Source organism: Mytilus californianus, unplaced genomic scaffold (assembly GCF_021869535.1).
Source record: "Mytilus californianus isolate M0D057914Y unplaced genomic scaffold, xbMytCali1.0.p SCAF_6, whole genome shotgun sequence".
Lineage (NCBI taxonomy): Eukaryota > Metazoa > Mollusca > Bivalvia > Mytilida > Mytilidae > Mytilus > Mytilus californianus.
The window spans coordinates 73,852,309-73,880,042 of record NW_026262712.1 but is presented as its reverse complement, the minus strand read 5'-3'; the positions used below and the strand labels follow the sequence as shown (position 1 = coordinate 73,880,042).

The 27,734-nt window shown below is 32.0% G+C and overlaps 1 protein-coding gene across 1 annotated transcript in view; it reads left to right on the top strand.

Moving 5' to 3' along the window:
* LOC127706610 (MAM and LDL-receptor class A domain-containing protein 2-like) overlaps window positions 1-27,734 on the top strand; it is a 158,052-nt gene that overhangs the window by 100,026 nt on the left and 30,292 nt on the right. Inside the window, exons 111-145 of the mRNA XM_052211265.1 lie at window positions 1,647-1,793; window positions 2,513-2,854; window positions 3,293-3,433; window positions 3,897-4,153; window positions 4,436-4,664; window positions 5,052-5,308; window positions 5,896-5,983; window positions 6,366-6,482; window positions 6,737-6,874; window positions 8,351-8,476; window positions 9,299-9,429; window positions 9,659-9,863; window positions 10,905-11,054; window positions 11,231-11,340; window positions 12,378-12,542; window positions 13,116-13,206; window positions 13,589-13,747; window positions 14,093-14,227; window positions 14,426-14,557; window positions 15,571-15,704; window positions 16,068-16,191; window positions 16,832-16,966; window positions 17,534-17,793; window positions 18,116-18,206; window positions 18,579-18,719; window positions 19,235-19,497; window positions 19,944-20,298; window positions 20,904-21,034; window positions 21,682-21,814; window positions 22,684-22,836; window positions 23,511-23,669; window positions 25,162-25,289; window positions 25,851-25,941; window positions 26,579-26,725; window positions 27,257-27,513. Coding sequence (XP_052067225.1) covers window positions 1,647-1,793; window positions 2,513-2,854; window positions 3,293-3,433; window positions 3,897-4,153; window positions 4,436-4,664; window positions 5,052-5,308; window positions 5,896-5,983; window positions 6,366-6,482; window positions 6,737-6,874; window positions 8,351-8,476; window positions 9,299-9,429; window positions 9,659-9,863; window positions 10,905-11,054; window positions 11,231-11,340; window positions 12,378-12,542; window positions 13,116-13,206; window positions 13,589-13,747; window positions 14,093-14,227; window positions 14,426-14,557; window positions 15,571-15,704; window positions 16,068-16,191; window positions 16,832-16,966; window positions 17,534-17,793; window positions 18,116-18,206; window positions 18,579-18,719; window positions 19,235-19,497; window positions 19,944-20,298; window positions 20,904-21,034; window positions 21,682-21,814; window positions 22,684-22,836; window positions 23,511-23,669; window positions 25,162-25,289; window positions 25,851-25,941; window positions 26,579-26,725; window positions 27,257-27,513 — 5,822 coding nt within the window. The remainder of the gene's footprint in view (window positions 1-1,646; window positions 1,794-2,512; window positions 2,855-3,292; window positions 3,434-3,896; window positions 4,154-4,435; window positions 4,665-5,051; window positions 5,309-5,895; window positions 5,984-6,365; window positions 6,483-6,736; window positions 6,875-8,350; window positions 8,477-9,298; window positions 9,430-9,658; window positions 9,864-10,904; window positions 11,055-11,230; window positions 11,341-12,377; window positions 12,543-13,115; window positions 13,207-13,588; window positions 13,748-14,092; window positions 14,228-14,425; window positions 14,558-15,570; window positions 15,705-16,067; window positions 16,192-16,831; window positions 16,967-17,533; window positions 17,794-18,115; window positions 18,207-18,578; window positions 18,720-19,234; window positions 19,498-19,943; window positions 20,299-20,903; window positions 21,035-21,681; window positions 21,815-22,683; window positions 22,837-23,510; window positions 23,670-25,161; window positions 25,290-25,850; window positions 25,942-26,578; window positions 26,726-27,256; window positions 27,514-27,734) is intronic.

Genomic DNA, 27,734 nt, shown 5'->3' with positions numbered 1-27,734 from the left:
ATATTGTATAAGTGGAGTCAGACTCTACAGACTACTGCTGGGGTCACTCAACCAACGGTTACACCTACTCAAGGTAAGATATATTGTATAAGTGGAGTCAGACTCTACAGACTACTGCGGGGGTCACTCAACCAACAGTTACACCTACTCAAGGTAAGATATATTGTATAAGTGGAGTCAGACTCTATTGTATAAGTGGAGTCAGACTCTACAGACTACTGCTGGGGTCACTCATCCAACAGTTACACCAACTCAAGGTAAGATATATTGTATAAGTGGAGTCAGACTCTACAGACTACTGCTGGGGTCACTCAACCAATGGTTACACCTACTCAAGGTAAGATATATTGTATAAGTGGAGTCAGACTCTACAGACTACTGCTGGGGTCACTCAACCAACAGTTACACCTACTCAAGGTAAGATATATTGTATAAGTGGAGTCAGACTCTACAGACTACTGCTGGGGTCACTCAACCAACAGTTACACCTACTCAAGGTAAGATATATTGTATAAGTGGAGTCAGACTCTACAGACTACTGCTGGGGTCACTCAACCAACAGTTACACCAACTCAAAGTAAGACATATTGTATAAGTGGAGTCAGACTCTACAGACTACTGCTGGGGTCACTCAACCAACGGTGAAACATACTCAAGGTAAGATATGTTGTATAAGTGGAGTCAGACTCTACAGACTACTGCTGGGGTCACCCAACCAACGGTTACACCTACTCAAGGTAAGATATATTGTATAAGTGGAGTCAGACTCTACACACTACTGCTGGGGTCACTCAACCAATGGTTACACCTACTCAAGATAAGATATATTGTATAAGTGGAGTCAGACTCTTCACACTGCTGCTGGGGTCACTCAACCAACGGTTACACCTACTCAAGGTAAGACATATTGTTACTGTATTAGTGGAGTCAGACTCTAGACTACTGCTGGGATCATTACCAAAATAAATGAAATAAAGGATCAAAGACAAGCAACAGTCAAAGATATTCTAACATCAATCATAAAACATGTAAAACTAGTGATATAGATAAATGATAAAAGTAGTGTATTGAATGTATACTGCTTAATAAATGATCGCATGGAATATGTGGGAAATGTATTTTATTTTAAATCACCATATATCTGCAAGTATATTACTGATTTCTTATACACTGCTTGTTTATAGTTGTCCAAAAGTTACAATGTTGACAGGTAAGATAATGCACAACTTGAAAGGTACATTACCAAATCTTTAACCAGAGCTTAGGATAGTTAATATAGGTACATTACCAACTCTTTAACCAGGGGTTATGATAGTTTATATAGTTACATTACCAACTCTTTAACTAGAGGTTAGGATAGTTTATATAGTTACATTACCAACTCTTTAACCAGAGGTTATGATAGTTTATATAGTTACATTACCAACTCTTTAACCAGAGGTTAGGATAGTTTATATAGTTACGTTACCAACTCTTTAACCAGAGGTTATGATAGTTTATATAGTTACATTACCAACTCTTTAACCAGAGGTTAGGATAGTTAATGTAGTTACATTACCAAATCTTTAACCAGAGGTTAAGATAGTTTATATACTTAATTTGTCAGTTTTAGATTGGCCTTTCTAATTACTGATATTATTTTGCAGCTTCTCTCCAGTTCTGTACATTTGAAAGTGGATTGTGTGGATATGTACAGGATACCACAGACACTCTGAACTGGATTAGGAAAAACCGAGGAACATCAAGTGTGGGCACTGGACCTAGTTTTGATCATACTACACTAAATACTAATGGTAAATCATAGTATCTGATAGTTTGAAGACATGTTGACTATAACTGCCATCCAAGCTATTTTAATAGGAATTAAAGGTCATTTTGTTTTTTGAAAATCAAACATCCAGTTATAATAATGGCCTGATGTTGGAGCCATTTTGGTTTAAGTTGTCAATCTGTCTGTGTGCTCCTCCTTGAGCATTTTTTGTGATATCAATTTTTTTCAACTCAGTAGGTGTAATATGAATGAAAATTTATAGTAACTTCCATCATATGTAGATATGATTGTCACATTTTCATGAAAATCTAAATAGTTTTGGATGATTTGCTGACTCTGGTAACAAAGGACAAGTATGGCTGAAGGGACAGAGTGTCCTGACGTCTATTGGACAGTTAAAAGATAGTATTTGAGGCAGTCCATGGATTTAATTACACAAATAAAAATAAAGGTGATCAAAGGAGAAATAAAATTCATCGGTTGGAAACAGTATTTTTAACCATTGATACTGAAGTCTAAATCTTAACAAGAAAGGCATACATATAGACATTGGTGTTGTTAAATCTTTAGAGACAATTCTTCAATATTTGAGTTTTTTCAGCTGTCAATCTAGAATTCAGTATCCGTTCTCTGTACAGGATCCATCAGAAATTAGTTTGAATATGTCGGTACACCACAAAGATTTTTATTTTAATTCAGTTTAATAATGATCTTCAATGTATGTTTTTCTATTCCTTGTAGGTTATTACATCTATATTGAGGCCAGTAACAATAGTAACAAGACAGCCAGGATAATCAGTCCTGGAATATCCACCACTGCAACTGTATGTGTGTCATTCTGGTACCATATGTATGGAGCTCATATCAATAAGCTCACATTGTATGCTCAACAGGGAAGAAGGAGAACTCTTATGTGGCAGCAAACAGGTAACAAAGGAAACAAGTGGATCAATGGTAAAGTGGATGTTATTGCTAACACTGGAGACAAAGTGATATTTGAAGGAGCCACAGGAACCAGTTACCAAGGCGACATAGCTCTAGATGATATCTATATTTTGAATGGACCATGTCAGACTGCTGCATGTAAGTCAAGCAGACAGAAGATCATATTTTTGTTAAATTTTGTATAAATATATTTGCCAAAACAAAAAATGCTGCGTTAGGAGTTAATAGTGATAGGTGCTTTATTGAAAATAGGATGCATGAGATGTCAGCTGTTATGGAAGACTTTCAAATTCATAATTACGATGGAAACAATGAAACAAATAATTTTGAACCGTGAAAGTTGTTGATGTCAAGAGGAATAAATATCTTAGATCATATTGAAGGGAATAAAAAAAAAATCACTTGTCAATCTAAGTAGCATAAATGCAAAAAATAAAATCAAGGTAAAATGTATATTTTAGATATTGGATAATAATCCTGATATTCATTAAGCTTCCTTCCATTAAAACTGGATATAGAATGATACAATGCAATCAAAGTTCACATATATTCAAATGTTTTGTATATCATTTTCAGCTGTGTGTGACTTTGAAACATCAAGCATCTGTGGATATCAACAAGCCATTGATGACAATTTTGATTGGTCTAGAGGAAATAGTGGCACATCTTCTAGTGGCACTGGACCACCATCTGACCATACGTATGGAACATCACAGGGTAGGAGTTTCAAATAAAAAACAAAATTTGTCATGTTCAGTTGACCAACTCAGATGAAGTCCACAAAATGCCCTGACAAAAAACAGAAACTCTCTAAAGATTGTTACCTGTTAGGCTGTCCTTATGTATTGATTAAAGTTCTTATGTTTCAAAGTTGCTCCTTGCTAATCTTTCTTGTTTCTTTTACCATATACCAATATATACTGTGATGTAAAACTAAAATCATATTTAAAACAATGGTTCTCTAAACAACTATGTATTGTTTTTTATATATGAAAAAATTGCTTAAAATAATAAAATGATCAGTTATATGAAAAAGTAAATGGCTGTACTAAATAATATTTTTTTTTTGCATCATTTTGTTTTTTAAAAAAGAATTTAAAAAAATTCAACATCATCATTCAGGAATTAAATTGTTCATTTCTGAGAGATGTTTTTGCTTAAAAGAAATGTTTATTTTCAGGACATTACATGTACATTGAATCCTCTGCTCCAAGAGTACAAGGTGACAAAGCCAGACTGTCAACTCCACAGCTGCCACCAACCAACAACAAATGTTTGACATTCTGGTACCACATGTATGGTAGTGATATAGGTACCCTGAATGTGTATGTCAGTACATATAACAGACTAGCTAGCCCACTTATAACACTCCAGGGCAACAAAGGAAATAAATGGAAAATAGGACAGACAACAATCCAGTCTCAATCTAACTACAAGGTGAAACAGATTTCTACAAATTAGTAGTAATATTTTAAATACTTCAAGGATTTATTTCCTCTTTATTATACTTTTCAAGGATAATATCAAATGTTTAAACTAGATTACTTCTTTCATCTATAAATTTAAGACTACATGAGTGAGTAGCTAGCTAGTTGTTTGATATCCACGGCCATGATTGATGTTAGCTGCCTCAGCGCAAGTCTGCTATATCACAGTTAATAGTTGATTGAGTGGCTAGTTAGTTTGATGCTAAAAATAAAAATGGTTTATTTTTTATAGATTGTTTTCGAAGGAATTAGAGGAGGTGGTTACAAAGGGGATTTAGCTATAGATGACATTAAAATGACAGATGGTGCTTGTGCTGGAACAGGAACATGTAACTTTGAGAAAGATTTATGTGGCTGGGTACAAAGACAAGATGACAAATTTGATTGGATTAGAAGGAGAGGAAGTACACCCTCTGTTGGTACTGGTCCTCCTGGAGATCACACACTGGGAAATAATGCAGGTATGGAATGAAACCAGTTCATTACAATTTAATTTTTTTTAAAAGATTTTGATTAAGATATGACATATTAATACTTAATACTTAGCTATAAGACCCTTAAACATAAGCAAGCCATTTTGTATTTATGGTGTATTCGAGAAAAAATCTGTACTTTGAGACCAGACAGTAATAGAATATGTTATTCATTTGGTAGTACTTTATCTGCTCATAACTTCAATCATTACAACAAAGATTAAGTTTTGTAATTTTATAGGACACTATCTGTACATTGAAACCATTATACACATGACAATGATAAATAAATTGTTTGACTTTATAGGACTCTGTACATTGAAACCAGTAGACTTTTCTGATATTCATAATAATTATATATAATGATTATTGTAGGAAACTATCTGTTTATCGAAGCCAGTCGACCTAGAAAACAAGGTGATAATGCAATTCTCCAATCACAGAATATTCCTAATGCAGAGTACTGCTTTAAATACTGGTACAATATGAATGGTGTTGGTATAGGGGCACTCAATGTGTCTTACATGTACAGTGATGGGACCAAAACAGTACTGAAATCAATAGCTGGAAACCAAGGAGCAAGTTGGCAGCAGGCAATTGTACCAATAAAAACAGCTTATCAAGATTTCTCTGTGAGTTAATGTACAGCAAAACCTGTTATTACAGAACTGATAATACTTTGACACATATGGCTTGTTTTAGTATAAAGAATTTTCAGTCTTTTCAGTTTTTGATTAAAGACATACATTGTATTTCTGTTTCAATTGATGTATGATTCATACTAGTTGTAGAGCTACACAATGACAGATTATATATTCCGCTATACTGCCATTCATACCAAAATTTCGTCTCTAAAATTGGCAGTATTTATTTAGGGTGTAAGTTCAAAAAAACATTGTAAAATTATAAAGATTTTTTAACTCAACAAACCTAAAGTGCATTTCAAGTCTCATTTATCCAAAATGCTGCAACAAAATCAAAATTCACAAAAATGCATATTTTCAACCATTATTAGGTTTATGTTTTTAAGTTCTTGCAAGTGTTGGTTTGCTTTAAAGATCTATGTAAGAGTAAACACTATACTTTTATGTTAGAGACGTTAGTTGACTAAAGTTCCAATTCCTTTTTTAAGCAAATACTATTAAAAAAGTATAAAAACGTAATCAGAAATAAAAGTTCTTATGAACCAAAGAATCAAAATGAAATTATTTATTAATAGATACTGGTTGAAGGATCTGTTGGCAGTAGTTACAAAGGAGATATTGCTGTAGATGACTTTGTCCTTGACCCCTTCAGTTGTAGTACAGGTAAATATTATTTCGCCTTTTATCGTAGACATACTTAGATTTATGTTTGTGTTTCATTTACTTGTTTAAGTTTTAAATGTAAAATTTAAGTATTTTTTTTGTTACATTTATTTATAAGATAAATCAAACATTGGATTTTTTAAAGTATTGTCTTCAGCCTGCTCAAACATAGTTTCAGTAGTCTGAGTGCAAAAGGTTCATATAAAAGGGAATTTCTGAATTGAAATAAATAGACTAGTTTAAATTTTCTCTATTTTGAAAAGAAATTTTACATCTTAATGTTTTGAAGTGATGACCAATGAAGACCTATAAAGATTGTTTTTAAGCTTTTGCATATTAGCTATCTGCATTATGTTTGAATATAATTATTTTATGTTACCAGAAGTACCATCTAATGGAACCTACAATTGCCAAGATGGAAAAGGGTCGACAATACCAAAGAACAAAGTTTGTGATTTCAAAAATGATTGCCCTAATGCAATGGATGAGAGTGATTGCGGTAAGTTTCTAACAGTTATTTATATTTGATATTACTATATAACTAAGAAATATGCTATGTAGTGATATTTTTAATTATAGGTGAAGTTTCATGTAATTTGCAATTCAAAGTCTTAATGCTAGATTTACAACAGGGAAAGTACATGCAGGTAAGAAGTGTTTTGCATTCTTATAATGATAATCTTGAAAATAGATATATGGAAAAATAAGAAAATATATGCTTCTGAATAAAACCTTGTTTTCTGAACATTACAGGAGCATGCGATTTTGAGACTGATTTCTGTTCATGGGCTACACTTGGAACTGGTTCCTTTACCTGGTCTAGGGGAGGCAATCAAACTGCCACAGCCAATACTGGACCAGCATTTGACCACACAATAGGGAATTCAAGAGGTTAGTACTGTCCTGGTTATATGACTAATACTCTTTATGCATTTTTGAATGTAATTAGTTCAGAGCATTTTCCCAACCACATTTTCTATATTTTGATTGTTTCTGTAGGTTAACAGTGTAAAATTAAAGATGAGACATACCTGTCAACTGACCCGTATCCTGCGGGTGTGACCAGAGATTTTCACAAGTCTGAGGGTTCACCCGGAATACCCGATGGGTCGTTAATTAACTTGAGAATTCCAAAAATGACCCGTTTTCACCCGGATTCTTAAGCCTTCAGACTGATTTCATAAGTGAATTTCCTTTGAAATACCGGCAAATACGTAATTCTTCCTGGACAAGAAGTTCAACTAGCTGTGTAAACTCAAATTAAAAATTAAGTGACCAATTTTAGTGCATGGCTTCACTTGACAGCTTTGGTGAAAAACACACTGTTAATTAACACCAATTACCATAGCTTTAGGTCGTAAATAATTTGTGTATTTCAAAGTTGTTTCACAAAAAATTTGAGTTACTTCCCCTTTTTTGTCACCTTTCAAAACATACTCCTTAAATTTATGTTTATTTTTGTAAAAAAGATTAAATCTTAAAACAAATTGAATGCAAATATGTATTACAATAAAATTGAGAATGGAAATGGGGAATATGTCAAAGAGACAACAACCCGACCAAAGAGCAGACAACATCCGAAGGCCACCAATGGGTCTTCAATGCAGCGAGAAAATCCCGCACCCGGAGGTGGACCTCAGCTGGCCCCTAAATAAAATTGTGTGTTAGTTCAGTGAAAATGGATGTCACACTAAACTCCAAAACATATAAATGAACTAAAATTAAAAAACATACTAGACTAACAACGGCCAGAGTCTCCTGACTTGGGACAGGCGCAAAAATGCGGCGGGGTTAAACATGTTTTGTGAGATCTCAACCCTCCCCCTATATTACTTTTCATTATTTTTCTACCTCAGTACAATTAGAAAATAAATAGTTGAAAATTATTTTTCTCATCTCTACTTCCTTTAAATGTTTAACTTTTTTTTATACTCTAACATCAACCAATCTTTAAAAATTGCATAAAACTGTACAGGTAGATAAAGACTGAGTTAAAAAAAAAAGATGAAGACTGAGTGTCTTGAGACTGGTGAACTTGGCTTGAATTGTTAAAGTATTTTATGAAACAACAATATATCAAAGTTATAAGTGCATTGCAACAATAATAGTTTTAAATTATTTTCAGTTAATATTTAACCATTGGAACATGTTTTGGATACTGATTGTTTTAAAATATAAAAAAATGTCCCCTAAATACTTAAATTCAGCTTAAAAAAGTTTGTACGTGTTATGACCTGAAATTTTATTCTTCAATGCAGGTCATGACCTGCATTTTCATTTTCATAGGTTGACAGGAATGATGAGAGTATCCATGTAAATAAAAGATGATTTTTTTAAATGCTGTTTAAGTTTATTTTCATTGCTTAGGTCACTACATCTATGTTGATGCCAACCAAGGATCATTTACAAGTACAGCAGAATTGGATGGACCACTGTTACAAGCTTGCAGCTCTACCTGTCAACTCAATTTCTGGTACCATATGTATGGATCAGGTTAGTAAGGTCTACCTGTCAGCTCAATTTCTGGTACCATATGTATGGATCAGGTTAGTAAGGTCTACCTGTCAGCTCAATTTCTGGTACCATATGTATGGATCAGGTTAGTATGGTCACATTTTGACAGTACTGTAGTTTCTACCTGTCAGGTCACACTTTGACAGTTCTGCAGTCATTACCTGTCAGCTAAACTTTGTTAGGTCACACTTTGACAGTTCTGCAGTCATTGCCTGTCAGCTAAACTTTGTTAGGTCACACTTTGACAGTACTGCAGTCTATACCTGTCAGCTAAACTTTGTTAGGTCACACTTAGACAGAAATGCAGTCTCTGCCTGTCAGCTAAACTTTGTTAGGTCACACTTTGACAATATTGTAGTTTTTACTTGTCACTGAACTTCTGGTACCATATGTATAGATAAGGTTAGTAAGATAACATTTTGACAGTACTGTAGTTTCTACCTATTAGCTAAACTTTGTTAGGTCACACTTTGACAATATTGTAGTTTTTACTTGTCGGCTGAACTTCTGGTACCATATGTATAGATAAGGTTAGTAAGATTACATTTTGACAGTACTGTAGTTTCATGTAAATGTAGTTGAACAGTGAAATCAAGTACTGTAAATTCTTAAATTTTTGCAATCTTTTTTATTATTTGGAAAATTGGGATGGTATAGGTGTTCATATTCTGCATTTTCAATAAATATTCATATTGAGAAATAAGATAATGTGTCATTTTGCAGATGTAATTTAGTTTTTACAATTTTCTAATTTTGAAAGAATTTTTGAAGAACAGTTTAAACGTAATAATCATTATTTAGGTATTGGAACGCTGCGAGTTTTGATTCAAGTTGGTAATAAGTACACAGAGATTTGGAAGCAATCAAGAAACCAAGGCAACAAATGGATTCAGGGCATAGTAGATATTGGTAGAGTAGCTCAACCATTCAGTGTAAGTAAATAGTTCTGTCTAATTTATCCTTAAAAGATATGATGGGTATTCCATTCTTATAATCAAACTTATTTTTACATTTATCATATTACATTTTATATTATACTTTGTATTTAGTAATCATGCTGTATCTGAAATAGTTTACTACACATGCTACAATGTTGAATTTATTTAATTTTGGAAAGTTTGTCATTTTAGGGTTACAAGTATTTTTTTTTCATATTTATAGTTAGCATATAGAGCAAGCAGAACATTTAATGTGCGTGGAGACATAGCTCTTGATGACATACAACTGATGAACTGTAACTTCCCTGCAGTACAGCAATCTTGTCTGTCCAGTCAGTTCAGGTGTACCAGAGGAGCTTGTGTATCTAAAAATACCCTGTGTGACTTCACTGATGACTGTGGTGACAACAGTGATGAAGGAAATTGTGGTAGGTTATCTGCCCTTCATAAATACAGATTAATTCCCTTTCTTTACAGTCATTTTAGTGGCTTAGACCACATTTATTTTGTAGCACCTGTGTTAACTTAAGGTAGATTCATGGTATACCGCCATCTTGGATTGTACAATCTCAGTACAAAATTGGTCTAGTTATTTGCCCAAATCTGCAAATTTGGAGACAGATTTGCAATTTTATGGTTAGATTGTTTATTTATATAAAGAAAACTTGGTGATTTATTGTATTATTCAAAATATTTAAACAAATATCAAATTTTGTGTTTTTTGAATCATTTTTTTCAAATATGCCATTTTAGGGGAGATAACTCTTTTAGTAAAAAATATATACTGGAGTGATAGGGAAATTTTTTATTTTTACTTATAGCAAGAAAACAAGTTCGGTGACACCATTTTTTCTTTTTATTTTTTTAAAACATATTATAAAACCTGTCTTCTTACAATTTATTTCAAAATTCTATCTCATAGAATTTTTTTTATGCACACAAATATGTTTTTTCATGAACAATCTAACCAAATTTAGGCAATTTTCAATGACTCATAGCTTGGAAAATAGCACGTGACCCATACTTTTTATTATATTTTTGAAAAAAGCATAGTAAAATCTTTCTTTTGGCAAAGTATAAGAAAATTCTATCTCAAAAAGTATATACTTATGATCTACCTTAATAAGATTTGACAGTGCAGTGTATTTTTTGTGACAAGAATAAGTTATCTCCCTTACATAGGTACAGGCTAGTGTGGTGTTCATATCACATTCTCTATCCACTTTACTGTAAAGTTGTGTATCTGATTTATATTCATGTTATATATTTTTATGAAAGAAAGTAAAGAAATAGTTCTATATATATGAAAACAAGATGTAGAGTATATAGACTTAATGATACAGCAACCCAACAAAAAAACCCACAAAGACATCTAGAGTTCAGTGAATTCAAATTTTTTTCTGATTGCTTTTGAAAATTATTCAGATTTAAATGCATGTAATTAAGTGTTTCTTATATTCATACTTCAGCTAACTTTCCTGGGAGATGTGATTTTGAAACCAGTCTGTGTGGGTGGAGTCAGGACACAACTGATACGTTTGATTGGATAAGGGCCACTGACCATACAGCTAGCGGTGGTACTGGACCATCCAGAGATCACACTAAAGGGACTGCTAATGGTAAGATCATTTAGATAAGAAGGCATAACAGTTAATATTTAATGAAGGAGTTTTTGTACAGATAACTCACAAATGTATATTAAAGTAAAGAGTATCAATGAAATTGAAATTAGTTACTATGGATAATTTAAACATGTCTTTCTGTATTTACTAAACAGTTCTTTTTTTCTCCTTAGGATATTACATGTTTATAGAATCATCAAGACCCAGGAAGCCCGGTGACGTAGCAAGAATTGTCAGTCCAACAATAGCTATCAATACAAATAATCAAAACTCAGTCTGCACAGTAAGTTTTTATTTACTTGGGTTGAAATTAAAAAATAGACTGCTGTCAATTTCCTGTTCCTGAACGTAAAGGACTCTGGGTAATCTCAATTTTTGTATCCCAAAAAGATAAAAAAAACTTGACGTTGTTGGTTGAATTACCTTTGTGTTTAGGACATTTTTAATCAATCTCAACGTTTTGGTTTACACTTTTGAAATATTAACCAGAATACGTTAGATTCCGAAAATGTGAATTAAAACTGATGCATGGTTAACTATAAGACATAGGAAACTGACCTCCAATGCTAGATTAGACATGTTACACCTATATTAATTGAGTGTAAAGACAAAAACAAAAATAGGAGATTGTGAATTTTTTTAATGAATCAAAAACTATTATCTGTTGTCAAAAAAAAGAAACAATAATTGATGTAAGTGGATGCCTATTCCATAACTAAACTGGCTGAAAGACAATTCAACAAACATTAATTATAGGTAATCAACAAAGATCATTATGATTTCATGGTTAACCAAGCACTCAAGTGACTGCATATTAATTTCGTATGCATTTAAACCTGTTCTTACCAGTTTGATAAATTTAGATACAACACATGTTCATTAAATTTGTCATTTGTAATTTTCCGGCATATCTGTTCAGAACATTGCACTTTACTTAAAATCATCAGAAAAACAGATTCTACAAAATTTATCAACAATCCATAGTTAAATTTTGAAATTGTAACCATCTCCAGTGGATAGATATAGTAATCATTAAATATCATAATCAATCGGGATGTGGTAGAATCTATATACTGTAACATATTTTCATGGATATTTTATTTCACGTTTAGCCCTTTCTAGCCTACTTGATTTATTTTCAGGATTGTAAAATTTACTTGATATAGTAAAATAAGGAAAGATCCAAGTTTTACATACTTGGGATGATTCATATTTGCGTTATTTTTCTACTTGCGAATGTCATTATTAATTGATATTAGCCATAATTGTCTTTTATTAAATAGTCAGTCTCAAGTATATTATTATTGTCTATAATTACAGTTCCGACTATATTACCACATGTTTGGAAGTGGTATTGGATCACTGAATGTCTACACCAGAACAGCTGTGGGAGGACCACTTAAAAAGATATGGACCAAGTCTGGAAATGTTGGAGATTTCTTTGAGAGGAGAGATATACAATTACTTGAAAACAATCCATTCCAGGTCAGATAATTTTGAAATTAGATTATTTTATTTGATGTTTGATTCATGAAACTACAACTCTACACTTATTATTTTGTTATTTATCACCTTAACATGTTGAAGTGATTTATTTGAGAGGAGCTGCAGTTACAGTCAATTTCCTAATGCATGCAGAGTAAGAGTTTGGTTGTCTTGCTTGCCTTGCTTGCTGATTGGCATCTGCAACAATATAAGTAGGCAGAGTTAAACCTGTATATAGGTAAATTTGATTATTTGATAGTGTCCAATCAAATTTAAGTATAAAGTATACAAGTTTAACTCTGCCTTTATATATTGTTTTCAGATGTCAATCTTAATTACAATGCTTGAGCAAACATTAATACAAACAAAGCAAGCAAGCCAACCAAACCTTTAACTTGCTAGCATTATGATAAGAGCTGTAAGTGTGCTGAAATTCTTCCAATAATCTTATTTTTTAGTACACAGATTGTCAGTATGTTTCTTTATATAAACAAAAAAGCTGTATTTCTTTTGTAGAGTTATTTTTTTGTATGACGATAATTTCCTTCATGTTCATTTCTTACCATTTTTCAGGTGTTAGTAGAAGGTGTGGTCGGAAGTAGTTACAAAGGAGATATAGCTATTGATGATTTGTCATTCTCTGATGGATGTATGCTGGTTTCAGGTAAATATAGAGAAAGAGATGTTTTATGGAAGGTGCAAATTTGTAATCCTTCCTGTCAATGTTTGTGAAAAAATGGTCAAGGAATATTTTTTTTTTAGTGCACCATATGAAAAATTGTACAAGTATTGTTTATTAGGGGTGCTAGAGTCCTGAATATTTGAAAATCTAAAACCTAATACAAAGTTGGCCTGAAAGCAACAAAAAGGACCAAAAGAATACTTTATTGAAAGTTAATAATTTGATATAATTATATTTCTTACAAATAATATGTGGATTTCATATAATATCAAATAGTTTCAATGAAAATATTTTGTATTAAGAGTTTAAAAGAAACTTTTATTTCAAAACCTTTTCATTTCACTGTATTTTTTTATCATTTTAGCAGGTACAATACCAACTGGCACCCCAGGACCAGCAACCACTCCTAATCCATGTGGAGCTAACAGTACTAGATGTGTCAGTGGACAGAAATGTATACCTAATTCCCAATTGTGTGATTTTACATACCAGTGTGCAGACAAATCTGATGAGGCTAACTGTGGTAAGTTGTCTCCCTTTCGAATAATGCAAATTACCCTATATGACAATTTACTAAATCAGATGAGATCAAGTGAAGATGGCTGTCCCCTCTTGAATATGGATTGTAATTGAAGATTGTTGTCTCCTCATGTTTATGGACTGTTTCCCTTTCTATCATTTATGATGATATTATTGTTTGGAATAAATTTTCTTTAAATAAAACAAAATTTTATTCTAGTTCAATTTATTTTTGAATATATTTTGATAAATTTAATTGCACAATGTGTAAGAGAGATATTGTTGAAAATTTAAGTTAAATGTTTAAAAATTAAAATTCATACACTTTAATAAAGTATGTTTTACACAGGATCATGTACTTTTGAGAAAAATCAATGTGGTTGGCAAGATTCCAGTACTGGACGTTACAATTGGCATATCTTCCAAGGTTCTTCTCCAGGAACAGGAGGTCCATCAAGTGATCACACCACAAATAATGCACAAGGTCAGTTTTGTAGATGGTATGCTAAGCTTTTTTTGGACCTGATTAAGCAAAATCTCTTATTTTACAACCTATTGTGAAAAACTGAAGAAGAAAAACCTTACATTTATTTAAAGATTTTAAAAGAACAGGAATTTCCAACCAAACAAATTCAGATAAAGTCAGTTATATAATAATTTATTTGAAATGTTGAACTTACAGGACATTACATGTTGGTGGAGGGATCTACTGGGACCTTTTTCAGCAGAGCCTACCTGGACACACCTGTATTCCAAGCCACTGCTGCAAGTTGTCGTATCACATTTTGGTACAATATGAACGGGGCTTTGGCAGGTAATCAAATTAAAGATTATACATTTTATAAGTTTATTTTTATTGTGGATAAAAATTTAAAATAGAAATATTTTTAGTTTCTCATGCCTTGTTTTCAGGGAATGTTTTCATTCAGATTCAAATTTAAATATTAACAAGATGTCAGTTGCCACCTTTTTTGGATATATAACAGGCCAAAGACTTGAACTTTGGTTCATTTAGAATCAAAGCTTCTCTTTGAAATATTATTAATTTGAAAATTTATTCTGCAAACTAAATATAACTGAAAAATAATATATATATATACAAGTCTAAATTGAAAACAACGTTCAAACCTATGATTGCGTTGGATATATATATATAAAGTGCCTAGAAAATCAACCTAACAATGTCAGAGTAGATCTGATTCTTTACTTCCTCCCCGACCGGGGGCTGGCTCTGTACTTTTCACTTCATACTTCTACGACAACACTACCTAGCATTGTCCAGACGCCTTGTCCCCTCCTCTAACCATAGCTGATAAAAGTCAGCTTTCGTTTCGGGAGGTGTTACCTTCTCGTAGGAATTAAAAAAAGGACATCTTAAACGCAATACACAAAGTATTTCTAAGTGTACAGGAATGATAATCTACTCATCTCTTCAGTATAATTACAGGATGCTATTCTATTTTTAGAAGCATACAATCACTGTAAATTTATATATATGTATGTCTGCTATGTGTAGTGACAACTGTAAATTATACCTTGTCCATCGGATTTCTTATGATTAAGAAATACCAGGCGTATATATAAATATATATATATAATTCTGCAATTTTGTGACCTTTTTATTATTGCAAAAATTGCCACTGGATAAGTTTTGCAAAATAAAAAAACTTGCATTTTAATTTTTGATACTTTTGAATTCAGCATTTCCTGAAATCACAGTTGGTGTCCATATTTCAACAATCACAAAAATAAAGCACACAAATAAATTTACATTAATTTGAATGACATTAGATGAGATTTTTGTATGTTTATACTATTATGATACAGGCAATGTTCAGCTGTATGTTGTCAACTCTAATAAACCAACACAAAGAACTCTGATCTGGTACAAGACTGGTTCCCAAGGCAGTGGATGGAAGAATGCCTCAGCGGACATTGGTCAACTGGCAGCAGGTTACAAGGTTAGTTTTTTGGGTGAAAGTTCAGGAGTCTGAAAATGAGGCTGTAAATCCTTTGTTGATGCACTCTACTTGTATGAATGCGAATTTTAAATCAACTTTAAAATAATTAATGTATCCAGTTCAAACCTATTGCAACATATTATTAGCACTACATTTTTGCATGTAAGATTTTACATGATTTTGTAAGTATAAAAAATAATGTGATATTATACATCGTAATGCTTCTTAATAGAGGAAGTGAAAAATAACAAGACATGATGTATTAACTTTAACTGTTTCCCTGCATTTGAATATAAACATTCTCAATGAAAACAAAAACAAAGGTCATTTTTATATGTAAACAATTGTATTTTTATGTTACAGCTAAGATTCCAGGCCTTCCCTAACAAAGGATTTGGTTCCTTGTCTAATGTACCCAATGGAGATATAGCTATTGATGATGTGAATTTTGTAGACTGTAGTCCTACACAGATTTACACAGATAAAAGTATGAAACACATAACAGATCATGTAACATATTTTACACTTCAGATTTGTCTTTTTTACAAAAGGTTTATATATGCTTCAAAAGCATATAAAATTCTTATGGATAGGAGGACAAGGAGGTAAATGATAATACGACAGTAACCTAGCAACACAACTATATATAAAAGACCTCTAGAAGTCAACATACAGTCCTCAAGGATAGGCAAATATTGACACCATTATCAGGCTCTATATATTATTTACTCTAAATCGGAAAAAGTTGGAAATGAATTCTAGAGAATTTACCTAATTATTTCACCAATATTAAGTTCTAAAAAGGATGAAAAACAATAAGAAAAAAAGATGACCACTGACATAGTTCCTAATTTTGAACTAGTGCTTTAACAGTTAAAATGGTTAGCTAGTTTTATGAGTTATATACTTTCAAATATAGGTATATTTTTAGCTATTTAGATTTCGTCTGGAGCCTTAGCAGTGCTTGTGACTGTCCCTGTTGATTGACATTATCCAGAAATTGTTATTGATCTTAAGATTTTTTAGTCATCTCTATTTAATTGATATTCATTTTATATTGTCTTTTATTAAATCATGTGAAAGTAATTCTATACAAAAAATTAACTGCTGAAATTATTGTTTTGTAGATATGAACTGTACATTTGAATCAGATTTTTGTGGATATTTCCAAGATACAAAAGATGATTTTGATTGGACAAGAACTAATCAAGCTTCACCAACCAGAGGGACTGGTCCAGATAGAGATCACACAACTGGAACAGGTAACATTAGGATAAAGCACAAATTCTAACTAATAAATGTGTGGTTGTTAATCATATAAATGTTGAAATCTGAAATGGACAGTTAAATATTGTTTACTTTCATTTCTTTCAATGGAATAGTTTAAACATATTTAATGATCAAAATGACAAATGGATCAGACACCAGTATTACAACTTTTTCCAAATATTTATATGGAATGTGGTATAATATAAATGTTTGGAGTTTTTTATTCTTTTAAGTTTTTTAAGCAAAGAAGGATATATCTAATTGCATCCCTGTTACCTTGTATTGGAAAAAAAAATGTCCCAAAAGTCATAGTCAGAAGTACATTGATTTTTTTTTGCACAACGACATGTATATGTGTTAAGTTTACATGGAATAGAAATTATTCCCTTTGTTGGCCATTATATTTTTGGTATTTAAAAAAGGCAAAAATAAGAAAAATGGTTCAACTGTTAGTGTAGTAACAATAATTTGTATTTTTAGGCTTTATAAATTGTATATCCTTTCAGAGAAACTCAAGATATTTCTTGGTTTAAGCCTATATTTTTTTCATTTGTATTTAGGATATTATATCTATATCGAGACCTCTTCACCCAGACATCGTGGTGACAGAGCTGTATTATCTACTGGTATACAGCGACCAGCACCAAACTCAGTATGTTTAACATTCTGGTATCACATGTTTGGTTCCCATGTCAACACACTCAATGTCTACCAACAAACTTCTGATGGAAACAAGTCAATGATCTGGACCACATCTAAAACACAAGGAAATGTATGGAGAAAAGCCACCAGAACGGTTACCAGTCCAATGCCATTTAAGGTTTGTATGCTAAATAGTACACACTAAATCAACTAAGAGTTCTTTACACCAAATCCAGTTATATAGAACTGCAAAATAAATATGAAGCAATGATTCCTGTTTCAATTCTTTTGGAAAAAGTTTTTTTTCAAATTCTTTTTAAGTAAAACAGAAAAAAGTACTTTTTGCAATATGCATCTTTACTTGACTTATCTTATTTTTGATATTGTGCATGTAAATTCACAGGATGACTTTGTAATAATAGTAACCATTTTTACTTTACATATCTTAATTTTCATGTTGATTACTAATTAACTATAGTAACCTTTTTTACACTTTACAGATCCTGTTTGAGGGTATTGTGGGTGTTAGTTGGCAAGGAGACATAGCCCTGGATGATATCAGCATGGTTCAAGACAGGTGTCCACCAACAAGTAATTAAACTTCAAAAGAAGCTTTATTGAATTACATTATTCAAAGTTGTTTGTTTTGATAAATTGAGATGTAAAAACTTTGAATATCAGTTAACAATATTTTTTTTACAAATTTGAATGGTAATATTTTAAAACAAGAAAGTTACAAAAATGTCTTTACTATTAAGAATTAAAGCATATAAAATGGGCTTGCTTAAATCCACAACATACGGTCTCTGGTGGGTAATTGTCCCATTGGCAATCATACCACATCTCCTAATTTTATACTGCCATTGGTATATAATACAAGGTGTTATCATATTTATAGATGAAATTCATTTTATATACAATGTTGTTTGATTTTGACATTTAATGAAATTGTGTTTACTGCAGGACTGTGTGACTTTGAAGCAGATATCTGTGATTGGACACAGGAATTGACAGCAGACCAGTTTGACTGGAAGAGAGATAGGAATGGTACCAGTTCAACTGGTACTGGCCCATTGTATGACCACACAACAGAAAGCCAGTATGGTAAGTTATTAGTTTTCACTGTGAAAGTTTATGGTCCATGCAGAACAATTCTTATGTTTTTGGTGTTGATTTGTTCGTCAAATATTAGTCTCTCTATATTATTCGTGAAATACCAATTTTTGTTCATTTGATGTGGACAAAGAGACCACAAATTTTAAAAGTTCAACAAAGTATAAAATTCCTATAGTTTGTATGTACAATTTGTAAAACCAATGAAATCCAAAATCCTAGAAAATGCTATTTATCCTCAAACCATCAAAATTGGTAACCATGAATATAAATGAAACATGCCAAAACTCGGTCCATAAAATGAGGAATCCAAGAATGAAGCTATATTTGGTTATTTATAAAACTGGCATTTGCAAATTTAACTATTTATACTGAATGCTATCACTAAGAATCACTCTTTGGTGTCTTTTCAAATTCAAGAAAAATCTTTTTATCAATTATTGAATTCCTCTTTACCTTTAAAAGTATCACATAGGTGAATTAAATCTTGATCATTTTATTCGTAGGTTATTACATATACACTGAGGCTTCATCACCAAGACGATTAGGAGATAAAGCCCGCCTTGTTAGTCCAATGTTTATTCCAAACTTAAGTGGAAAGGAATGTCTGACTTTCTGGTATCACATGCATGGTGTCAGTATTGGCAAATTAAATGTTTACCTTAGACAACAGAACTACAACGACAAGATTGTATGGGTACAACAAGGAAATCAACCAGATCTCTGGTATTATGCTACTGTTCAACTCAATCCAGTTCAAAAATATCAGGTAAAGATTGAATCAAAATAAATTTAAAATGGAAATTAAATTGAAACTTTGTTGTTAAATTCCTGGTTAACGTCAACCCTTGAAAGGGGCCTCGGTGGTCGAGTAGTCTAAGTAGTCGTACTACTGTATCACTAGCCTGTCAACACTGAGGTTATGAGTTCTAATCATTCACAGGGCAGGTGCACTCGACTCCAATCTTAATTGACTAGGATTGTCAGTTTTCCTACCGAAGGTCAGTGGTTCTCTCCAGGCAATCCGGCTTCCTCCACCAATAAAAACTGACCGCCATGAAATAGCACAAACATCAATCAATCGATCAATCAACCCTTGAAATCCATGAATTATAGTACCTAATGAATGATAATGAATTCCTACTAGAATGAGTTAAAATATTCTAGCAGTAATAATGATTGACACAGACAGTTAATATCAACCAAAATTTCTAGGTCATCCTGGAAGGAGTAATTGGAAATGGTTACCAAGGAGATATAGCTGTTGATGATGTGGCTGTGATTCCAGGAGCATGCCCAGCACCTGGAAATTGTGACTTTGAATCTGACACTTGTGGTTATCTGAACACTCGTGTAGGTGATCAATTTGATTGGTTAAGATCAACCGGAGGAACTTTGACCCCTAATACTGGACCATCAGTTGATCACACAACAGGCACAGATCAAGGATTCTACATGTTTATTGAATCATCAGGTCGTACCCGTGGAGATAGGGCCTGGTTCTACAGTCAGTACTTCCCAAAAACAACTGGTTCCTGCTTCTCTTTCTGGTATCACATGTATGGAGCAGGTAAGCAATCATACATAAAAAGGGGGGAAATACCCCACAGTACAACATATCACATCAAACACCCAACACCTGGCCCCTCCCCTCTAAAAAAAAGCAGACATACAGACAAAGACAAACAGCAACTAAAAAACATGGTTCAGATTTCCTGAATTATTACAGTATACCGAGGGGGATTTGTTATACAGTTTTACATGCCACAAACTCTCACTTTGCCTTAGACCATAAACTTATATAAACAACCCGCAGATACCAACAGGATCACCTCCATCTTATGTATAAGTTGTTTATAAAGGAGAAATATTTATCTTTCCAATGAAGGACTAAAAGAGTTAATAGAAATTCTTATGTTCCTATTCAAATCTTATTAGATCTTTTAACAACTGTTGAATAAAAGACATTCGAATGGTTTATCATGAATTATTTCAATGATTATACTTTCTTTTAAAAAAAATAACATAAAAAAGTCCCTGTTCCTTTGCTTTTATGTTTTTTGCTGTTCATGTACTGATTTTGTGTCATGGATGGATATCTCATATCCTTTCTTTTCTAAAAATAACAAAAGAAGTATACTAATAACCAAACTGAGTTAAAACTTGTTATTACAGATATTGGAGCATTAAGACTTTACAAACCGGATCAGACTCAAACACTTATGTTATGGAATGCTACTGGAAACCAAGGAAATGTATGGAAACAAACACAAGTCTACATCACCAGTCCTTCAAAAATGTGGCAGGTAAGGTTTCCATAGAAACATACACAAGTCTACATCACTAGTCCTTCAAAAATGTGGTAGGTAAGGTTTCCATAGAAACAAGAACAAGTTACATAACCCATCTTTCAAAAATGTGTCGGGTAGATTTCCTTAGAAAAAGAGCAAGTGCACATAATCAATCCTTCAATGCTGTGACAGGTACATTTCCATAGAAACAAGCACAAGTCTAAATTACTTTTATGAATCTGTTAAACACCTACATCATGCTTGCTTATACTTTGATTTTTTTCAACATGTTGAATGAAAACACATATTTTTGTCACACTTTTCCCAGGAATTACTGAACAAAATTTGACTAGGAGCTTGACAAAGATGAGTTATAAGGTGTGAGTGCTTTTCTGATCTGTCAGACACCTACTTCCTGTTTTCTTATTCTTTGCATTATGATAAGGATATGTTTAGCATGACAACACATGAAAATATACTTCTCACTTACTGAAAAAATGTCATGCTAGGCTCAGTTAAAGTAAGGCAGTCATTAAAAACAATCACCTCATTTGAATCCTTTGGTTTAATGAGAATGCCAAAGTTGAATTTTTAAATATTTCCTGATTTGTTTCATATTGTAATGCCTTTTTGATACTAGTATCATCAATTTTATTTTGAAGGTGACCTTTGATGGAGAAGTTGGAGGAGGATATGCTGGTGATATAGCTATTGACGACATTCAGGTCCATACTGGATTCTGTAACCAGACTGTTGCCACAACAACCATGATGCCAGCAACCACTGTTACATATGGTAAGATCAACTAAACTTGTTTCAATATAAAAAAAAAACAGCATGGAAGCATAGTTGAACTGCTGGTACTTGTATTCAGGCACACAGAATACAAAATTATTGTGTGCATTTATTATTGCGATTGTTCGGCTATTGGCACAAATGTGAGTTTAATTAATGTTTTTTCATGAATGATGCATACAAGTAATGATATCTAAATTCAAACTGCTAGTTATTTCTTTTGCAACACCTTGCAACAATAAAAACATCGCAAAAGTTTCTGAATTTACAGTATTCTTAAGTCTTACAGCATTGAAAAAGAACATAATTTAATGTAAAATGTATATCAGTATGAATAGAAAAATATTATATAAATCACTTCTCTGGGTGATCAAATCCTAATGTTTTCCACACTGTTGCTGTATTCAAACACTGGAATTTTTTCAAACAAGGTCATTTTTATGGCATACCATACTATTTTCACGCTACCATCATTGATTGATTGTTGTTTGCTTAAATTTATGCAGATTCAGGACAAGATCAAAATAAAAAATAAGTCAATTAAGTATTGTAAAGTGGGTCCATCAGGATGGAGGACAGGAAATTTGGCCTGTGGCTGGAAAAAGTGAGAATTCTCGATAGGGGTGGAAGTTTCTCCTTGCAACCGACCACCTATGGATTCGTTGCAAATGTTCTTTAGGTGTAGAGTGTGTAGCACTCTCCTTTCAGGAGGAGTTACTTTTAATTGGAACTTGAGAATGCAAAAAATTGATGTACTCTATTTATTATTAATGATTACTAATATTTGTTTGAATCAAACTGTAACCAGTTAAAGATTTTTTAAACAATGTTTATAACATCAAATATTTGTATTTATGTTTTTATTTCAGCTCCAACAAATGTTGATTGTAACTTTGATAGTAATACCATTTGTCAGTGGACTCAAGACCAAACTGATCAATTTCAGTGGACAATAAAAAGAGGAACTACATCTTCTGTCTCAACAGGTCCTCCATATGACCATAGTACACAGAGTTCATCAGGTAACATTTAAATATTGTTCCATAGTACACGTAATATTTAAATATTATCCCATAGTACAGGTAATATTTAAATATTATCCCATAGTACACTGAGTTCATCAGGTAACATTTAAATATTATCTCATAGTACACAGAGTTCATCAGGTAACATTTAAATATTACCCCATAGTACACTGAGTTCAGCAGGTTACATTTAAATATTATCCCATAGTACACTGAGTTCATCAGGTAACATTTAAATATTATCCCATAGTACACAGAGTACATCAGGTAACATTTAAATATTTTCCCATAGCACACAGAGTTCAGCAGGTAACATTTAAATATTATCCAATTATAAAAGTTCCTATTTTGCATTTTACATTCTTAAATACTAAAGCAATGTATATTACTTTTTTTACAGGGGCAATTTTTTTCATTATCTAGAGTATTTTGGAATCTGTAAAATAGGAGAATGCATTATACTTTTAAATTTTAAATTATATAAATCTGTATTTAAAAATTTATATAATTTTAATGTCCCTGAAATAGGAAAATTTAGTGCTTGCTCTGAACTGTGCAATTTTGCTCCTCGGGAAATTGTTACAGTATTAAACCGTTTGGATAACTCTTTTAAAGCTTTCTTATAAGTAGTGAATATGATATGGTAAAACGATTCTGATTATATTTTTCAGGGTACTATATTTACACAGAATCATCTGGAAGAAAACGAAATGATACAGCCAGAATAATAAGTCCGAGTGTGTTCATAATGAGCAGTGGAAAGTGTGTCAAGTTCTGGTACCATATGTACGGAGAAAATATATATCTAATGAACTTCTATGCTAAATCAGGTAAAATTTTTTGATACAATTAGCTCACAAAAGATTTTTGCATGTTTATTTTTTTAAAGTTATGTTGTTAATCTTTTTTATTTTTATCAAGCATTCCCAACATCAACTTTTATTTATATTTGTCATATATTACTTGCTTAGAAATAACGAATTTTGTTTTCCAGCAAATATAACATCAATATTCTCCTATTCTTAAGTTTCGGGAATGGGGCTTAATTGTATATGATATACATCATTGGGACTCCATTATATAGTTTGATTGTTGATTAAAAGTAGTTAACCTAAAGTTCAGGTAACCATGTTTCTATACCCAAGTTACATGTGAGGTTATTTAGTTTCAGCTACTGAACTCTTTTGAAAAAGATGGAGGAATGTGCTCCCCTGAATAAATACTGTAAACCGGGAAATTTTCGCGACAGTTTTATTTTCGCTATATTCGCGGTAAAAATTGAAACGCGAAAATAAAACGATCGCAAAAATTTCAAGGAAACTCTATTCATAAGATGAAAACCATTCATGAACATATATGAATCGGATATGTATAAGACCACTGTATAACACCGAGTTTTAATACGACAGATCTATTCCTCAAATCATAACTTTATTTCTAAATTAAAAGCAATGATAGAAATCCTGACTTTTACTCAAATTAATCTTTTAAAACATGGAAGACATCCAAAGCAATCGGACAATATGATATTGTCTTGTATACAACACTCCTACAGACCTGTCAATCAGTTCTAAAATCATTACCTCATTGTATCTGCTACACAGATTAATCAGATTAAAAGATCAATTAATTAGCATTAATCCTGACAGCATTTAATTCACTCTTAATTAGGTCTTCTTAACTGTTTATTGTGTATGTGTTTTTAAAGGCAAACTTTTAATCTCCTTTAACATTAATGAACCGAAAACAAAAGATTTCTGATTGATTTTATCACTTGAATTACAATACATGCAAAGTAGACTTGCTACATGTCTCTTCCTAATTTTCTTTCAATTTTACCCTTTAATAATTTTACAGCTTCAATTATACTGACACCTGCTTTTCTCCGAGGGCAATCAGTATACTGGCAGTTTTCAGTAAACATATAAATTAGTAAGAAAGAAATAAAAGAAAGGAAATTGTAGCAAGTCTACATGTAAAGCTGTTCACTTTCTAAAGTATTTATTTAAATATTTATATAGGCCACTGGGATATCGCGAATTCAAAACGGCGCGAAACTAGATTTTGTTAATATATCGCGAAATGAAGACGGCGCGAAAATTTCCCGGTTTACAGTATATCAAGTGACCTTAAACAGTTCATATGTATCGGCTGAAAACAGTAGAAAAAACAACAGAATGGCAGTATTTGTTCAGTTATAAAGGGTATTATTGTTTTTATATTGAATGAACTTTTATAATTTGCCAATTTCGACAAAAACATATGTAAGAAGATAGCTGCACTGATTTTAGTGAAAATTCATGTGGTTTTTTTCGTTTATAGGGACAACTCTTGGAACTCCATTATGGACAAAGCAAGGAAACCAAGGCAACCAATGGGGATATGGACAGGTTTATGTGACTCCACATTCATTGTCTTCTGTATCAGGCCAGACTCAGGCAAATGTTCAGGTATTTGTTGCTTGGCAGCATATTTTATGCAAAATTGCTGAAGTAAAAAGCAAGAAAAGAGAAGATTTAGTCTTCATTGTAGATTGTTTTATGATGTATGTTATGGCAGTCTACCTGTAATATAGATTAACAGAAAACAAGGGATATATTGTATTAATTTATGACACAAAATAACTTCATAGTTAACAAAGCTGTAAGTGTTTTTATCACTGAAAAGATTATGGTTACTTTACAAACTTTCATTTCACAACAGGATTTTTATCTAAGAGAAGTTTTAATTTAAATTTGTGAATTTATAATAAATGTGAAGAAAAAGTTAATAATTGATTAGGTACTTATTCACATTGAAAAAAATCAGACTAATAACATAGAAAAAAAATATATGCAAAATTTTATGGTTGATTTAGTAGCTGGACAAGGTAAACCCATAAATTACTATGAATTTTAAATTTGAATAATCAAATGATTTTTGAGTCCACTGAATTGTAACCTTAATTTCATCTTTATTTCTTTGTTTTGTCTTGTTATGATTTTTCATGAGGAAATTTGTTTTCTTTGCAGTTTGTTTTTGAGGGTGTGTTAGGATTGGGATACAAAGGTGATATGGCTTTAGACGATATATCAATGAATGATGGACCTTGTCCACCATCAAGTAAGTGTACTCTAAAATGACTGCATTCTTTTACCCTGTTAATCTGCCATACTGTAGAAATGCTAAAAGTTGTCTTTGATTTTCAACCTTTGATGGGCAGGGGATCTTTTCACAAAACTCTTTCAATAAAAATTGATTGTAAGTTATGCTGAAATGTTCATGACTTACTAGTATTTTTTCTCATAACATTTGTGAAAAGTTTCGCTTGTCTTGTCATATTATTTCGTACTACATTTGTACTGAAAAATGGCATAAATTGAAATGATAGTATGTGATGACTTTGCAACCATATAATTTTTTTGTGGACAGTGGTTTTCTTAATTCGGCACTATTTGTCTCTTTGACTGTGTGGAGTAAATTTTTTGTGATATTTTCAAATTATTGTTGTTAAAGACCAATGTGTATTCATACATTGTGAACATGCATTATTTGTGGAGTTAATTTTTTTGTGATACTTTCAAATTATTGTTGTTAAAAACAAATATGTAAACATACATTGTGAACTTGTTTTTTTGGTCATAAGTGACCATATTATTGGTCATTTGATCTATGATAATATAATTTTGGAAAAATATTACATTTAGAACACTGCTTATACCATGTATGTAATCTTATGTTTTGTTTTCCTTTTTAACAGGCACCTGCAGCTTTGAGACAATTGACCTATGCGGATATACCCAGGATTCAAGTGATACACTTAATTTTGATTGGCTAAGAGCCTCAGGAAAAACAGCATCAGCTAATACTGGTCCCCAGTTTGATCATACTTATGGTACTAAGGCCGGTAAGTTCTTGATATTGAAAACCTTTAGAAAAACCTAATATTCAATATTCCATAACTGTAAACTAATTAATTTTTGTGTGCAATTTATGTTCCATACTTTTGCAAGTAGAAATAACATGAATGTAAATTGTTGTGGATATGTCAAAACACAATATTCTCTTGTGTGATAAAGTTAGTAATCGTGAAAATAAGAAGCCGGAGAGTTGGCTCTAAATGGCTAAAAATTAAATAAAACTTTGCCCATAATAAGTTGGTTTACAGTAATCATCATAACCCAAAAAGCTTAATTTATCATTTTCTGATGTATTATTTAATTTTTTTTCTTTTTGTTTACATGGTCTGTTTATAGCTTTGTGAAATCAACCTGACAAAGCTCTTATTAGTGAAGTTAATTGAAATAGAATGAATATCAATAAGATGTACATGAAACATCAGTCTCCTGAAATGCTAGAAAATTACTGTATATGAAAGTGTTTTTTTTCTTTTTTTGAATTAATTACATATGAAAACCTTTATTTTTTGCATTTAAAGGCTACTACATGTACATTGAGACATCCCGTCCAAGGGTACCAGGTGATAAAGCCAGACTATTAACTCCCAAATACCCAGCAACCAATGGCAGATGTCTAACATTCTATTATCACATGTTTGGTAATGGTATTGGCACATTAAATATCAAAATGTATCAACAAGGACAGTTTGTACCACCAATCTGGACCAGGAGCGGTAACCAAGGCAACATCTGGAGGATTGGACAAGTGAATTTAGTAACAGCTTCTACCTATCAGGTATTTTACTTTTGTAAGAGATGAACATTGAAATGTCATATTAAAAAAAGTTAGGAGAATAAAATTTTAAAGGAGAATGGGGTATATGTTTAACAGTTAAAGCATCCCCAAAAAAATAGTAGATTTCAATATGTTTCCTTAATTCATACTTTAGTTGTAGCTCTAAACTGCCTTTAGTCTATACAAATTTTAAACAGAAACAACAATCTCTAAAACTATAA